A 15,342-nucleotide genomic window follows, 5' to 3' on the forward strand; every position below is an offset into this window, starting at 1 on the left:
TCAATGTTGGCCTGCCGAGAAGAAGGGAACCATCTCTATGATAGACTTTCCACCACGACACAGCAGTGTAAACATAGGCACAATCGAACCCTCTTTTCTATGTAACCCAAACAGTCGTGATATGGCCATCCTCCCAGCACCCAAGACTAGCTGGCAGCCACGTGACGGTCCATTTATCCGAAATAAAGCGCTTGAAGGTTCAACGTGCTCAATCCTGAATTCCTCGGCCCTACGATCATCACGTCTAGTTCTACCAGTGTTCAAGCTCCCCAGTAAGGCTACCGTCCGCCCCTGCCGTCGTCGTGTCATCGTCTTGAGAGTCTCCTGGCTGGTACGTCACGGCGTACAGCTCTGGCAACCGGGAGCGCAGATGGGACTGGATCAGGGCATCGAGCTGCTCAAACTCGAGCAAGAAGCCGTCGTGCCCGTCTGAGGACTTTAGCACAGACAACGATGGACCCGGAATATGTGCGGCGAGGCGCTGTTGTTGCTCTGGCAGAAACAGCGCGTCCGTCTCGACGCCGATGACGAGTGCCCCTGGAGGCATGCCGGACAATACCTCTGCCAGGCCGGCGTCGTCGGATCTCCGTGCTCGGCCGTGGGCAACGTCGTGGCTGTCCATCTTGTTGGTGATATGCAGATAGCAGTTGGCATCGAATCGCCTGATGAACTTCTCTCCCTGATAGTGCAAGTATCCCTGGGCGGAGAAGGACGGGTCCCTCCTCCGTTGCGCAACCGTGTTGCTGCCATGCTTTTCTGTTGACATGGCCGGGACGTCTGTTCTCGGCAGGTCCAAAGGTGGCTCTTGAGGTATGGCCACACTGCGCGGCGGTTTTCTTCCGAAGCGGCTGTCGAAGCTTGTGCAGGAACGATACGTCAGCATGGCAATCATGCGCGCAGCAGCCAGTCCCGCTGAAGGCTGGCCCTCTGGTGTCGGCTCGTAGTACCCGCCGTCGAACTCGGGGTCCGAGTAGATGCACTGTCGCTGAGTCTCGGCCCAGGATATGCCCCAAGCAGAGTGGTCGGCAGCTGTGGCGATGGGAATGATGTTGCGGACAAATCCAGAGGGCGTGCAAAGAGGCCACTCCAGAGTCGTCATCCCGCCCATTGAGCCGCCGATGACGGCAGCAACCGACTTGACACCGAGGGCGTCAAGCACCAGCTTGTGAACCTTGACATCGTCTCTGACGGTTGTCTGGGGAAACTCGCTCGCGTAGTGTCGACCAGTGTCGGGGTTGATGGACAATGGCGATGCACTGCCATACGGAGAGCCTAGAACGTTGCCGCAAAAGATGAAGAAATGCCGGGGATCAAAGGCCTTTCCAGGTCCGATGAGAGGTTTCCACCAGTCGCCAACATCACTGCTCCCTGTTAAAGCGTGGCATATGACCAGAACGTTGTTGCCGTCTTCATTGAGCTTTCCCCAGGTTTTGTACGCGACGGGACAGCTCGAGAGTATTTCGCCCGACTCTAGCTGAAGGCTCGGGATAGAAGCAAAACGTTGGTTGTGGATGAGTCGGGCGTAGAAGTTGGTTGGATTTGGGTTAGAATCAAGCACTATCAAGAGGTCAGAAGGAGGCACCGCACTTGGTCTCATGCTAACTTACAAAGAGCCATTTTCACAATCTATCTACGGTTCAGAAAGGTTCAGTATTCTCTAACGCCGAACTGTACACAGCAGATCGGGAAGTGGGGGAGGGAATTGACGTTTGGTGGAAAAGAGGATCAGGTCTAATCGCTCAACAGCCAGATGGATCTCTCTCCAGTGTCAATCTGCCTTCATGCAGTCGAATGATTTGGTAAGAAAGAAAAAGATGGGTTCGAATGAATCCGAGTGTTAGAAAGCTCCAGAATATCCAACCATGAAGTTCGTTTCCAAGTCGTCGTTTTCGGCGGGAGGAAAACGTCGATGGTCATCATGAGCAGCCCGTGGAGCTGAAGTAACCCCCACACCCTATTATCACAGCATGGCTTGCCTTTCGGTAACCCTGGACCAAAATTCCCAAGACTTATCTACAGTCGAGCATTTCGCATACACCTATCGCCTCTTCGGGAAAGGCAGGTCTGAAGGGGGGCCAGACGCCCGCCCGCCCTTCCCACCCATTACCGCCGGGCTTTGGAAGAGGGTCCGGGATTTGAGCCACAACGCCCGAAGCTGCAGACGGGACGGAATCGGTACGCTATCGCATCATCCCGCTGGCGAATGCAAGTGTGACCGATCGCGTAGGATTCTATGACCACGCAGCGAGAGCAACGACGACTACAATTGGGCCTCGTGGGTGGGAGTCATAAGTCGCTATCCGATGACTCGAATTATGGCCGTCGTGAGAAATTCCTTAAAGAGGCATTGCTGTTTGCAGAAGTGGTGTTCATTCTCATTACAACTTCAATACGCATATTCACAATGACATCCAACCGCCCCATTGTTAAAGTCGCAGCCGTGCAAGCAGCTCCTGTCTCGTTTGACCTGGACAAGAGTCTGCAGAAGCTGAGCAAGCTGACAGAGGAGGCTGCAGCCGCCGGGGCGGATCTTGTGGTGTTCCCGTGCGTAAACAGCATCGGCGCGTCTCTTTTGAGGTTGCGGCTAACAAAACACAGAGAAGCGTTCTTGTCTGCCTACCCATGGAGATACAGCTTCGACACGACAATTGGCGCGCGCGAGCCGAGAGGTGGGTAGTCTCCAGAACATCACAGCTTGTGGTTGAGTGGGTGCTCAAGAAGCTAATTCTCGTAGGGCGCAAATGGTTCGCCAAGTACTTCGACTCGGCTGTCGAAGTACCCTCGCCTGCTTTCGACAGGCTGTCCGAAACGGCTAGGGCCAACAACATCCTTCTGCAGGTCGGCATCATCGAAAAGGCGGGCGGCACGCTGTACTGCACGGCCCTGCTTCTCGACCGCGAGGGAAAAGTGGTGTACAAACACCGCAAGGTAATGCCGCCAACATTGCCCGTCGTTCGCGCTCGCACTGACAACCAAAAGTTGATCCCGACGGCGGCGGAACGACTAGTGTGGGGACGAGGCTCCGGCGACGGCCTCCAAGTATTGCAGACAGATGTTGGAAAGGTCGGGAGTCTGATCTGGTCAGTTGTTCCGAACCACCGCAGGGCCGCACAACAAAGTTGACGCAGAAACAGTTGGGAGAACTACATGCCGGCCGCACGTATGGCGTTGTACCAACAAGGCATCGAGTGAGTTGACTGCTGATATGGGGCTGCTTTGGTTTTGGGAAGAATGTCGGCCACTGATGTATAAAGGATTTACCTTGCGCCCCACGCCGATGACCTGCCGTCATGGGTAGCGTCGATGCAGCACATTGCCAAGGAGGGACGCTGCTTCGTCGTCTCGGTTAATTCCGTGTGCAAAGTGTCCGACTTTCCAGCCGACTACCCGCCGTTCACGGCCGAAGACCCGGACCGGCGACCGGATGGAGAGCAGTGGGAGGCGGATGACATTGTCAACCACGGCGGCTCATGCATTGTCGGACCGCTGGGCACATTCCTCGCCGAGCCCGTGTGGGACAAGGAGACCATCATCTATGCCGACCTCAGGATGGCAGACCTCACCGAGTCCAAGGTACGAGAGGCCATCTTGCGTCCAGTCGAGTAGCCTAAACTAACAACGTCTGACAGCTCGACTTTGACCCGGTCGGCAGTTACTCCCGGCCCGATGTCTTGTAAGTGGTCGTCGTGACAAGGTTGAGGACGGGGCTCATGAAGCCTGAAATGCCGTGGACCAAAAACTGACAGGTTGTCTAGTTCATTGACAGTCAACACCAAGCCTGGCACCAGCGTTGCCTTTACCAATTGAAGCAGCGGCCGCGGGGGGTACCTCGAGCTTTCCGTGTGCGTTCTGCTGCGGGCGCAACGTAGGCAGTTGGAACAATAGAGTCGAAGGGCGAGGCGCGTGCGGGGCTGTGGTGCCAGGATGGAGTGCCGTTGTGATTCTTGGGACCTGACTCGAAGGCCGCGTGCGAGGCGTGCGAGATCGTGAAGAAAAGCGATGAAGCTAGCTAGTTGGTTGGCTGGTTCGGAGGTCGCGAAGCTTAGCAAGGCGTCCAAGCGGCCAATGTCGGCTCAAGGGCCAATGGTGCAGAACTGCGGTGTGAAAACGACAAAGTCTGTCGAGAGAGTCGAGCACATGGTTCGGCGGGGCAAGTTGTACTGCATATAAGAGGCCTGAGTAGGTAATTAAACACCTGCAAGCGTAAAATGTTTACTGGTGATGAAGAGGTTTGAACTATATCTTCTTCGAAAAGCAAGCCTTGTCGTGTCCGAGGCAGCGAGGCCCAGGCAAGATGTGCTGGTTCTCGAGCTGGGGATGTACGTATATCCGAGCTCAAGGGTAGCTAGGAACTTCAGGCCATGTTTGTTTTGTGCGCAGCTAGAGGGACTGGGAGAGATGAGAATACAAAAAAGACTGAGTCGAGTTGAGATAAAACGATGGCATGAGGCTGGATGAAAAATATGAAGCACCAGCCAAACAAGCGGTTGGTTGGTTGGTTACTGAAGGGACAGTTGACAGCGGAACTGGCGAAACCTGCGAAATCGAAAAGGGAGCACGGAAGAAGAGGTATTCTTGTATACTGTGCGATTCGCTGAAGTTTGCTGTGTTCGACCCCGGTTCAAAACCGCATCTGTCCCCAGAATGGTGCACCACACAGTGCAATCAACAGGGGTAGGGAGGGGTTGAGGCTTTCTGCCAATCGATTGGTCAATCCTGTTGTCCTCTGAAGTCGCTTCCCCCACCCATGATCCGCTTGGACCCCATCTCGGGGATGCACCCTTCCCCATTTCAACTCCCGAAGGGACAAGGAACGAATAAAAACAACAGCCCTGGAAGGCGCAGGTACACCCAAGTGCAGAGTAGAGCGACTGATAAATAAATAAATAAATAAAAACAAAAGTGGAAAAGGGTAAATCGAAAATGCTCTCGAATTGACGCGCCGGACGCCGATCCAGGCCGGCAGGGATTAAACTATGGGCATTTTTGCTTCCCTCACCCTCACCCACACCCCCACCCCCACCCATTCTTGCCCTTGCCTTTCCTCTCCTGCCACGGCGGCCGTCCTGCGTTGTGCCTTCCCTTCCCCATTACAAATCCCTCCCGGTCGCCGCATTTTGCCCCTCCGTCGCCGATTGAGAAAGGAGGGAAAGAACGAACTCGACGAATGACTCTGCACTCCGCCGCACCTGCACCTGCACCTGCACCTGCACCTGCCCGCAACTGCACTTCTTCCGGCACTTTCCACCAGCAACTGCATCTGCCTGTATCCGTACTGCGTCTACACCACAACTGCACCTGCCTGCTTGCATTATCACCTTCCACCTTACAGAATCTGCAACAGCTTCTGCGCGCCAGCTGACAACACCGGCCAGAAAACTAACCCCCCCCCCCCCCCCCCCCCCCTCCAGCTGCCATCCGGTCGCAGCTGTCCGGCTATAGCTGAGCTGACCTGAACCTGAGCTGACCTGAGCTCACATTTGACCTTCAATCTCCGGCCTGGCCGCTGCTTCAGCTCCTCGTCGTCCACATCACACCACACCACACCAAGCGTCTCTCGTCTACCCACTCGGGCACTCGCTCACCCGCCCACATAGCTCCTTCCAGCAGGTCTCACTCCATTTCATTACGTATCTTACCCGCGATCCTGCCATTATCGCAGCCGTTGCCGCCACCACCTCATCACGTCACGCCAACACCCAATCCAACGCGACTGAAGTGAGTCCGGCTGAACTGAACCCGTCTCCGCCATCGCCGCCGTCGCCGCCGCCGTCGCCGCCGCCGCCCGCTCCGTGTGACAGACCCCGACCGGCCCGGGAAGGATTGTTGGCAATCTTGTCCTGCCCCTGCCATCCCTCCCCTTAGGTACCAAGACGGTCATCTTTGCTCCATCTTGTCTGTAGACCATTGCCATCCCATCCGGCTGTCCCCCTCGGCCATGAGCACCATGACCGAAGCTGTATCGCCCCCGGTTCCGGTCTCTGCGGCCAAGAAGAAGTTTGCGACGCCTCCCGTCAAAATTGCTTGCCTTGCCTGGTACGTCTGCCTTTTCCCTGTCTTCCTCCACGGTCGACGTTGGCCGTCGTCTAATGCACCGTCGTCGCTGCCGCCGCCGTGGCACGTCGACGCTTTGCTCGCGCTCTAGAGCTGGAACTGGAGCCCGAGTCAACCCTGGACCTTGAGCTCGAACTCACGCGTAAATAGTCGAGCATCACGAACACGATGCGATGGGTCGACTCCATGTGCTAGTGTAAGCATCCGCCTAGGATGACGATGACATAGCGCCTGCTTTGTTTTCCCAAGGAAGCTCGGCTGACGTGGTGCAGTGCAAGAGTAGAGGGCGCGAATGCGTCTACAAGCCCAGCCGGAGAGGCGGCGCCCGTGTGAGGAGAAAGCCGCGCCCGGCCGAGGAGCTGGCTCAGCAGGTTCAGGCCTTGAATGGAGAGATGCCTCCTGACGAAGTTGCCCATCAAGACCGTGAGTCGTTGCGCTTGAGAGCAGAGTCGGACCAGTTCTTGACCGAGGCCACAGCCATCTCTGTCCAAAACTACATCGACCCTGGCGCTGGCCTGAAGCAGCTGCAGGACTTTTTTCAGGACAGCGACTTCATCTTTGACACTCTGTTCATGTCGGGCGTGCCGGGGAGCACAAGTGGCGAGAGCGCTTCCGAGAACTCGTTCAACTTTTCCCCGCCTCAGGTTCCCGTTGCGAGAACCTACAAGAGTGACCAAGCCATGTGAGTATCCCCTCCCCGCCCACGGTCTTGATACTGTCTGCTCCCATAGCCAGTGCTCGTGCTCATGCCGGAATAGCCTCGACGCCTACTACATCTTCATCCACCCCTTCTTTCCCATCCTGCCGCCGCCTGCCTCCTTGCCCATGGACCAGGCCGTGCCGCATTTCCAGAACGACACGGACGGCTTCGCCGACGAGTACCAGCCTTCGACACCCCTGAGTCTGGCCATCTCTGCCATTCTTGCCCTGATTCCATGTTCCAACGACACCAACCATCTGAACAAAGAGTCAGTCGTCTTCCGCCGGAGATATGCCCAGTACCTGGCCCAATGCGCCATCGAGAGCATCGAAATCGAGTCGGAACTCCCCGATTCCTCCATTGAACCACCAAAAGCGCTCAACGAGTCCCCTGACGACTTCCACAGGGAGCAGCTCCACCCCGGCGTGCCCGTAGAGCTGGAGAGCATTGTTGCCTTGGACATCCTCAGCGTTTACGAGTATGCACAAAGGGGCAACCTGAAGAAGATGCAGGCCAGGGCAGGCCAGGCTTTGGTGGCCGCCATGTCCCTGTCGCTTCACACCTGCACCGAGGATGACGAACATTCCGAGGCCAAGCGTAGGGTTTGGTGGATGACGGTGTGTTTCTCGCGTTTCTCCCGAAGGGTCCATCGCTTTGCTGACGGAGCGTTTGTAGTACATCTGCGTATGCCAGGGTTCCATTGTCAGCAACACGGTATGTCTTCTAGTCCCATTCCTTCGAAGAGCGTTGACTGACACGGCCGAGGAGCCGACCTTTTCGGTATTCACGCCCAGCTATACGGCAAAATACCCTGTAATCCAATCCGACCCCGAGGTAGGTGTCAAAAAATCAGTCCCGCCAAACCCTGAGCTGACTGATCTGTGCCCAGGCCTTTGCTGTCTACATCCAGGCCCAGCAAGCGATTCTTTCGGCAACCCAGTTTGTCATTGAGCTCAACAAGACGGTCAAATCCGGAGGTGACATGACCCGCATCTACACGCGGATGAAGGAGATGGAGCAGTACCTCGAGCCCCTCAATGCCATGGCCGACTCCTGGATCCTGCAGTCGACGACGACAACGCCACTCGATCCTACGGAGGAAGTCCTGTCTCGCTCGCTAAGGTGTATGGCTCGCATCAAGCTCAACAGGCGAGTGATCCAAAGGTCCTTCCACATTGGGAACAGCTGCTGACGACAGAGCCAGTGCGCGGATCAAGTTGCACCGATACTGCGCCTTCTTTGACATGCCCGTTTTCTCCGGGAAGCACTGCGACCTCAAGTCTAAATCCGATAACGACGGCAACACGGAGCCGCGATCCTGGCCATCATGCTCTTGCAGTTCCATGATGAGCCTGCCGTCACCCCCAGTGCCCACCACTTCGAACGGATCGACGACGCCCACGGACAAGAAGTCTTCCCCTCACTCGGAACACTCGCCCAATGGCAACTCGCCGGCGGCGTTCCCCTTCAGCAGTCATCAGTCGGCCAAGATCTGCCTCAAGGCGGCCATTAACATTGCCCAGTCATTCGACGACCTCCCATATCCCAATCCGTTCGGCCAGCTGTGTCCCCCGCCGTGTTATCTGGCACCCACTTCGACCATCGTTTGTCCGCGGACCATGCCCTCGTTCGCCTGCTGCGCCATGCAGTGCGCTTACGCGTTGCTCATGGTCAACCACAAGACGAAGGCCATGTACCCGGAGAACGCATTAACCACGCCCATGGTGGAGAGCCTTCTGCTGCGTCTGCAGACGGGGCTGGCCTCTATCTCGGCGACGCTGGAGAACTACGCCACGGCGTTTGAGGCACTTGGCGGGATGCGCGGTAAGTAACCCCTCAATCTCGCCACGCACCTCGTTGTCTGACAACTGACTTTTCCGTGCTGACGTCCCTGCTGCAGACCAAATTCGGAGTGTCATTGAACCCACAATGATGTTTGAGACTCCGGTCTAGGACTGGCCCGATCCGCAGTACTGCCTCCAGGCTCCAGCATACACCCCTCCCAGTTCATTTGGGATTCGTCTGCGTCTGCGTCGGCGTCTTCGCCTGCAGCGTGCACCTTGCATCTTACGGCATCCCGACGGCATTTGGTGGGGTTTCGGGAACAAGCGCGAAGGAAGCGAGGAGGGGATTTGCGGGGTTTGCTCACTTATCAGCAAAGACCGGTGATGAGCAACTCCGATCCGCAAACGGTGCCGCTATCTGTGCACCGAGCTGAGGGGTATTATCGAACGACTTGAAACGAAGTGATGGAGATCTCTCTCGAAAGGCGTTGAGGAGCATTTAAAGATATTGGGTTTGCCATGATGGGGCGGCAACCGGTTCACAAGTTGCAGTGAACAGTGTGTCAGCAGCTCTAGAATTTGGATCAGGAACGCGAACGAAGCACAACGTTAGAATACTACAACCCCTCTCACCAAAGCACCCCCCCCCCCCCCCCCCCGGCCTTTCCAAGATGCCTGTCTCCGGATCTTTGAGCAACGTGGACTGGTGAGCAAAGAGAGAATCCCGGTCGGCTTTTGCATCATCAGACGAGCTGACAGATGATGGTTGCTGCCCAGGGAGCCGAGCTTCTCTACGGTTGCCGTTCACGGCGGCCAGGAGCCCGACCCGGTCAACGGCTCTCGTGCGGTCCCTCTGTACCAGACCGCTGCTTACAACTTCACCGATGCCGCCGGTTAGTCCCTTTCTCTCCTTTCCCTTTGCGTCTCGCTGGTGCAAAGCTCCCGGATGAAACAAGCAACTAACCACCTCAAACCCAACGACAGATGGCGCCAGCAAGTTTGCATGGAGCAAGGACGGATACGTCTATACGCGCATGGGCAACCCGACCAACAGCGTGTTCGAGAAGCGCATGGCGATGCTAGAGGGTGGCGTCGGTGCCGTGGCGGCGTCATCGGGCCATGCGGCGCAGTTCATGGCGCTGACGCAGTGCTGCCACCCCGGGCATAACTTTGTCAGCACCAGCTGGCTGTACGGCGGCACCTACAATCAGTTCCGGGTGTACATGAAGAAGTTCAAGATCGACGTCAAGTGGGTCGTCGGCAACGAGCCGGCCGACATCGACGCGGCCATCGACGAGAACACGCGGTGCGTGTACATCGAGACCATCAGCAACCCGAAGCACAGCGTGCCGGACATCCAAGCCATCGCCGACGTGGCGCACAAACACGGCATCCCTCTCATCGTGGACAACACGTTCGGCATGGGAGGATACCTCTGCCAGCCCATCCGGCAGGGGGCCGACATCGTAACGCACTCGGCGACCAAGTGGGTCGGCGGCCACGGCACGTCCATGGGCGGCGTTGTCGTCGACGGCGGCCACTTTGACTGGAGCGCGTCGGGCAAGTTCCCCGGCTTCACGGAGCCGGCGGACGGTTACCACGGCCTGCGTTTCTGGGACACGTACGGGTACAAGGCGCTCTCGGCCAAGGTGCGAATGGATAGCATGCGCGACCTTGGCCCGTGCCTGAGTCCCTTCAACGCCTGGCTGCTTTTGCAGGGCCTCGAGACGCTGGCGCTGCGGGGCGAGAGGCACTCGGAGAACACGCAGAAGCTGGCCGAGTGGCTCGAGGCGCACCCGAGCGTCAACTGGGTGCTCTACCCGGGGCTCAAGTCGCACCCGGACTACGAGTACACCAAGAGGGTGTTTACCAACGGCGCCGGCGGCGTGCTGACGTTCGGAGTGGTGAGTATTGTTATTCCATGTCTTTGTTCCTCTTCCGTGACGACAGTGTGAGCTGACAGTCCAAACCACAGGCTGGCAACATTGACCAGGTGCGGGCCGTTGTCGACAACCTCAAGCTCTGTTCGCATCTCGCCAATGTCGGCGATGCCAAGACGCTCATCATCCACCCGTGGGTGACCACGCACCAGCAGCTCCCTGACGAGGAGAAGATCAAGGGCGGCGTGACGCCGGACCTGATCCGCGTGTCGGTCGGAATTGAGGCCTTCTCGGACATCCGGAAGGATTTCGAACAGGCGTTCGAGGCGGCGGGGCTGCCGACGGCGAACAAGGCGGGCGGGGACCCGTTCGACGCGGCGCTGAGGCTCGTCTCGGGCGGGTTCATGGGGGAGAAGGCGACGGGGGCGCCGAGGCCGGGGACGGACGGAACGGTTTCTGTAGAGGCGTGATGGGGTTGGGAGGCCAAGATGCGGATGCGACGGAAAGACCTGACATGTATGAGACGGGGATGGTGAAGAGATATGGTTGGAATTAGAAGTCAGATCCGGTACTGTAGAAACATTGAGTTATGTGGACATTCCAGCTCATTCCCAAAAGTATGTCGTACGAGCCGAGGCATGTGTCTTGGACGAGCCCGAGGTCGAAGAGAGGGTGGGCAGAGAGGTGAAGGTGGGGAAGGGGGGCATACCGGGACCGCGGGGCTGGGTTTAATAGGATCTGGATCAGGATATTGACACTATTCACCTCTGCCTTCGCATCCTCGCCACATGCTCGAGACTCCGAAGCAGACAACCACACCGCTGCTACTCCACGAAGACAGATACACCAGAACAATTGCTTCCTTCTCCACACTTTTCCCAGACATTGGGACCTGACAAAGAGACGGATTGAAATAAAAGTACACGAGAAAAGGGACGGAGACACCAGAATCAGCCGACGCGCCGGACGCCGCCCCATGCATTCGGGCGTTGACGCTGAACTGGCGGGGGAGGCCGGCACCCAACGGCCCAGACCAGGCCCCATCGCCCCATAAATCCCTTCCGATCCATCTCCACTATGATCCCGCAGTGGGTTCCGCCGCCAGGGCGCGCTGGTTTGTACCCAGGGTGGGTACCTCAGCTACCACGGGCGAGTGGTGCGACTTTCTCTTAGGCAACACAATCAGACCACCATCAGTCGGTTTCTCAGCCCGTCGACCGCGGCCACCACGACGCGCCAGAAATCGACTCACATCGCTCGTCTCGGCGCATGATGACGCATGATGCCCCGTTGTCCGCAGGGGCCCGGATGATGAACGGGCCCTATTGTTCAAATATCGCTGGGCGTCCCTCTGAGGATAGGTGAAGGGAGGGCCATTCAGATCCCGAGCATTAGCAAACACGAAAGAGACGGCGACGCGAGGTGTTTTGAAACAAAACACTAACGACGATAGCGATCTCGACGAACCCGAAGAGCTCACTCATAAGAACACCACCAAGCCAGTTGGATAATCGTCAACCGCTAGCCAACCGCCAACATGGGTCTCGTGAGGCACATGAGCCATGTCGACCGCGAGGAGCTGTACACCGACCTCGAGGCGCGCATCCGCTACCTCCACAGCTTTCTCGACTTCAGCAGCAGTGCGTCCCTCCCGTTGTCCTCTCCCTTTCTTAGTCTTTCCTCCCCAACTGACAAGGAACCCAGAGGACATCGAGGCCCTCATCTCAGGCGCCAAGTACGTCAAGGCGCTGATCCCCGCCGTCGTCAACATCGTCTACCACAAGCTGCTGCAGTACGATATCACCGCACGCGCCTTCACCACCCGCTCCACCAGCTTCGAGGGCCCCATGGACGAGGTCCCCGACGACAACTCGCCCCAGATCCTGCACCGCAAGATGTTCCTGCGCGCCTACCTGGCCAAGCTGTGCTCCGACCCGAGCAAGATGGAGTTCTGGGAGTACCTCGACAAGGTTGGGTAAGTTCGTCTTCCGTCAGCGGAGCATGGGCATCGAACAGCAGCTGACAACACACCAGCATGATGCACGTCGGCCTCGGCCGCAAGCACCCGCTGCACATCGAGTACATCCACCTCGGCGCCTGCCTCTCCTTCATCCAGGACATCATGACCGAGGCCATCCTCTCGCACCCGCGCCTGACGATGCAGCGCAAGATCGCCCTCGTCAAGGCCCTCGGCAAGGTCATCTGGATACAAAACGACCTCATGGCCAAGTGGCACGTCCGCGACGGCGCCGAGTTCGCCCGTGGCGGCGGCGGCGACGACGACGACGAGGGGCCCGAGATTGAGGAGGAAGGGTACCTCCACGGACGCAAGATCCTCGAGAGCGAGTCCGACGAGGAGAATGCCGTCGGCGGGCCTAGGTCGCCGTCGAGATTACCGAGGCCGAACAGTGCCGGCGGCGGTGGTGGGGTGTGTCCGTTTACAGGCATCGTTGCCGGCGTGGAGGGGTTGAAGGTCGGCGGGGCGAAGGAGGAGGGAGCGCCAAGGATCGACGCTTCAACGTAGGGGAGGCGCGCTCGGTGTTTTTCTCCTCCTCCTCTTCTTCTTTTTGTTTTCCCTGCTTTTTTTTTCTCTGCATTGTTGCGACGCATGGCTGGATGGCGTTTGGCGGGATGGGTTTATACAGCATCAGACTTCGGCTCAACATCACGACTTCTTCTCCACGCTCTCCGTGATTGTATGTCGTAGAATGACACGAGATGCATCATTTGCTATAAACCGATCTTCTATTAGCTCTGTGGCATCTGTTTACTGATTAGGCGTTATCCAGTGCGTTTTTTCAAACGCCTCATGGGAACGCGTCGGAAGTCGCCAAGTAACACGAATCATAAAACGAAAGGAGCCATCATGAAAACCATCCTCCGCAGTCCAAACCATAGGACCTGAGTCCCAGTACACCAACAGCAAGCAATCGACGCACACACTTTCTCCCCTTCTCTCCCACTCTCTCTACCCATGCCCTCCTATACCTTGAAATCAGGACCCTCGGTCCGCCGGCGCTTCCGCCCCTGGTGGACCGACACCCTGCCCAGCACGCCCTCCATGACGCCCCTCATCTCCTCGACGTCCTTCTCCAGGCTGAGCGTGTACGTGTTCCGGTCCTCGCACTTGGCCTGCCACTCGAACGCCGCCGCCGTCTTCTCGGCGCACCGCCTCTCGAGCTCCCGCAGCCTCGCCTGCGTCTCCTCCTCGCGCGACGCCGCCGACGCCGCCGCTTTGCCGCCGTTCTTCTCCTCGGCCGCCCGCGCCCGCGCCTCCGCAGCGGCGCACTTCCTCTCGAGGGCGACCATCTCCGCCGCCTTGGCCTCCATCAGCAGTTCTGCGGCGTCGAGCTTGCTCCGCAGGTCCGCGGCGCGCTCGTGGGCCTCGCGGGAGATGGCGCGTTGGCGCTCGAGCTCGCGGGCCGGCAGGGTCTGCGGGTGGTGTGTCTGGTCGCAGAGCCGGCGGGCGGAGTCGTCCCTCTCGCGGATAGCCCTCTCGAGGCGCGCGACCTGCTCCGCGTGCTGGCGGGCCTTGCCTTCGGACTCTCTCCGGGTCTTGTTGAGTGTGGCCTCGAGCTGCTTGGCTCTGTCGTCGTTGAGCCTTGCCGTGGCCTCGAGCTTGCTGATGGTCGCTGCGTCGCGCTTTTCCTGGGCGGTCAAGTCGCGGTTCTTCGCCTCGAGCTTAGCTAGACAAGTGTCGAGGCCTTTCTTCTCGCTCTCGAGCTTCGTGTTGGCGCCGGCCAGGCGGTTGATCTGGACTTGCATATTATTCTTGCTTATTGCGTTGTTCAGCTCAGCGATCTCCATGTCATCGTTCAACTTTTTGACGTCGTCGGAGAGCTCCTTGATCCTGGTGTCTGCGTCGCCGCAGTTCTCTCCCATGACCTTCGTCTCTTGCACTAGGGCATTTGCCTCCATCGACATGTTGTCGAGCTGGGCCTGAAGCCTTACTTTCTCTCCCAACAGCCCGGAGCTCTTTCTCTCCATGTCCTGGATCTTTCTCTCTAGGATCTTGTTCTGCTCCTTGAGCGCAGTGTTTTCTTCCTTGGCCTGGCGGTTCGCGAGGTAGTTGCTGTTGTCGTCCATGCACTGCTGCACCCGGCCCATCTTCTGCGTTGCGTTGATCGCCTCCTGAGTGCGGAGGGACTTGTTCTCCCTTTCGAGAGCCTGGACCCTGTCTCGGAGCGAGGCGTTGCCTCCCTTGACCCTTCTCAAGTCTTTGGTCATGGAGTCGATGGTGGCATGGAATTCGTTGTTGGCCATCGCCAGCTCTTGGGTCACGGTGCTGACGGTCTCGTTCAGGCGGCTGTTCTGGTCCCTCCACTTGCGGGACGACTCTTTCCACTTCTTCCTCGATGCGTTCTTCTCCTCGACCTGGGCCGAGAGCGTCTCGATGTGGTCCCTGAGGGCGATGACCTCCTGCTCGTAGGCCTTCTGGATGATGCACAGCCGGGTCATCTCCCAATTGTTCCGGGGCGTGCGGGCGGCGTGACACCGCTCCAGGGAGTTGCACTCTTTGCCGCAGCAGTGCTGGTAGCTCTCACCGCCGCTCGTGACGACAACCCACTGTAGGTCCGGGGCGCCGACGAACTCGTCGCCGCCGGGGTTGGGGTGGACGTCGCAGGCGCGGGTGATGACAGCGCCGTTGTAGCGCGGGTTCTGCTTCGACTCGGACGTGAGGGTGATGGCGACGATGCTGTGGATGACGTTGTCGCGGCGGATCGTGTCGATGACGAACCGCCAGCGCTCCCTCTTGTCCCGGAACGTGCTGCCGCCGCCGCGATAGAGGCGGAGGAACATGTTGAGCTCGCTCTTGGTGGCAGCCGGGAAGCTGTACTCGTTGGCGAGGTGGCGGATGACGGCGCCCCATCGGGCCCAACACTCGTCCGAGACCCGGAGGTTCATTGTGGACTCGAGGGACGGG

General features: G+C 58.3%; 7 protein-coding genes across 7 annotated transcripts; 5 read left to right on the forward strand and 2 right to left on the reverse strand.

Moving 5' to 3' along the window:
* Nucleotides 1–250: 250 nt before the first annotated feature.
* CH63R_06580 (Homoserine O-acetyltransferase) lies at nt 251–1,617 on the reverse strand (the record flags this gene model as incomplete). Its single annotated transcript, XM_018301555.1, has 2 exons — nt 251–1,557; nt 1,608–1,617. 2 exons carry the CDS (start codon nt 1,615–1,617, stop codon nt 251–253), a joined length of 1,317 nt encoding a protein of 438 aa, XP_018159405.1.
* Nucleotides 1,618–2,404: 787 nt separating this feature from the next.
* Nucleotides 2,405–3,123, forward strand: CH63R_06581 (Carbon-nitrogen hydrolase; the record flags this gene model as incomplete). The annotated part of the gene is made up of 2 exons (XM_018301556.1): nt 2,405–2,669; nt 2,735–3,123. The coding sequence occupies 2 exons, from the start codon at nt 2,405–2,407 to the stop codon at nt 3,121–3,123; spliced, it is 654 nt and encodes a 217-aa protein (XP_018159406.1).
* A 180-nt stretch (nt 3,124–3,303) lies between these two features.
* CH63R_06582 (Nitrilase/cyanide hydratase and apolipoprotein N-acyltransferase) lies at nt 3,304–3,677 on the forward strand (the record flags this gene model as incomplete). The annotated part of the gene is made up of 2 exons (XM_018301557.1): nt 3,304–3,573; nt 3,630–3,677. The coding sequence occupies 2 exons, from the start codon at nt 3,304–3,306 to the stop codon at nt 3,675–3,677; spliced, it is 318 nt and encodes a 105-aa protein (XP_018159407.1).
* Nucleotides 3,678–5,938: 2,261 nt separating this feature from the next.
* Nucleotides 5,939–8,707, forward strand: CH63R_06583 (C6 zinc finger domain-containing protein; the record flags this gene model as incomplete). Its single annotated transcript, XM_018301558.1, has 8 exons — nt 5,939–6,036; nt 6,205–6,250; nt 6,327–6,736; nt 6,813–7,371; nt 7,430–7,588; nt 7,644–7,918; nt 7,959–8,578; nt 8,655–8,707. The coding sequence occupies 8 exons, from the start codon at nt 5,939–5,941 to the stop codon at nt 8,705–8,707; spliced, it is 2,220 nt and encodes a 739-aa protein (XP_018159408.1).
* Nucleotides 8,708–9,209: 502 nt separating this feature from the next.
* On the forward strand, nt 9,210–10,888 carry CH63R_06584 (O-acetylhomoserine aminocarboxypropyltransferase/cysteine synthase; the record flags this gene model as incomplete). Its single annotated transcript, XM_018301559.1, has 4 exons — nt 9,210–9,244; nt 9,316–9,431; nt 9,523–10,442; nt 10,514–10,888. 4 exons carry the CDS (start codon nt 9,210–9,212, stop codon nt 10,886–10,888), a joined length of 1,446 nt encoding a protein of 481 aa, XP_018159409.1.
* A 1,067-nt stretch (nt 10,889–11,955) lies between these two features.
* CH63R_06585 (uncharacterized protein) lies at nt 11,956–12,942 on the forward strand (the record flags this gene model as incomplete). The annotated part of the gene is made up of 3 exons (XM_018301560.1): nt 11,956–12,058; nt 12,123–12,393; nt 12,453–12,942. 3 exons carry the CDS (start codon nt 11,956–11,958, stop codon nt 12,940–12,942), a joined length of 864 nt encoding a protein of 287 aa, XP_018159410.1.
* A 458-nt stretch (nt 12,943–13,400) lies between these two features.
* CH63R_06586 (uncharacterized protein) lies at nt 13,401–15,323 on the reverse strand (the record flags this gene model as incomplete). The annotated part of the gene is made up of 1 exon (XM_018301561.1): nt 13,401–15,323. One exon carries the CDS (start codon nt 15,321–15,323, stop codon nt 13,401–13,403), a length of 1,923 nt encoding a protein of 640 aa, XP_018159411.1.
* Nucleotides 15,324–15,342: the final 19 nt, after the last annotated feature.

The sequence above is a fragment of the Colletotrichum higginsianum genome, chromosome 4 (genome assembly GCF_001672515.1).
Source record: "Colletotrichum higginsianum IMI 349063 chromosome 4, whole genome shotgun sequence".
NCBI classification, from domain to species: domain Eukaryota; kingdom Fungi; phylum Ascomycota; class Sordariomycetes; order Glomerellales; family Glomerellaceae; genus Colletotrichum; species Colletotrichum higginsianum.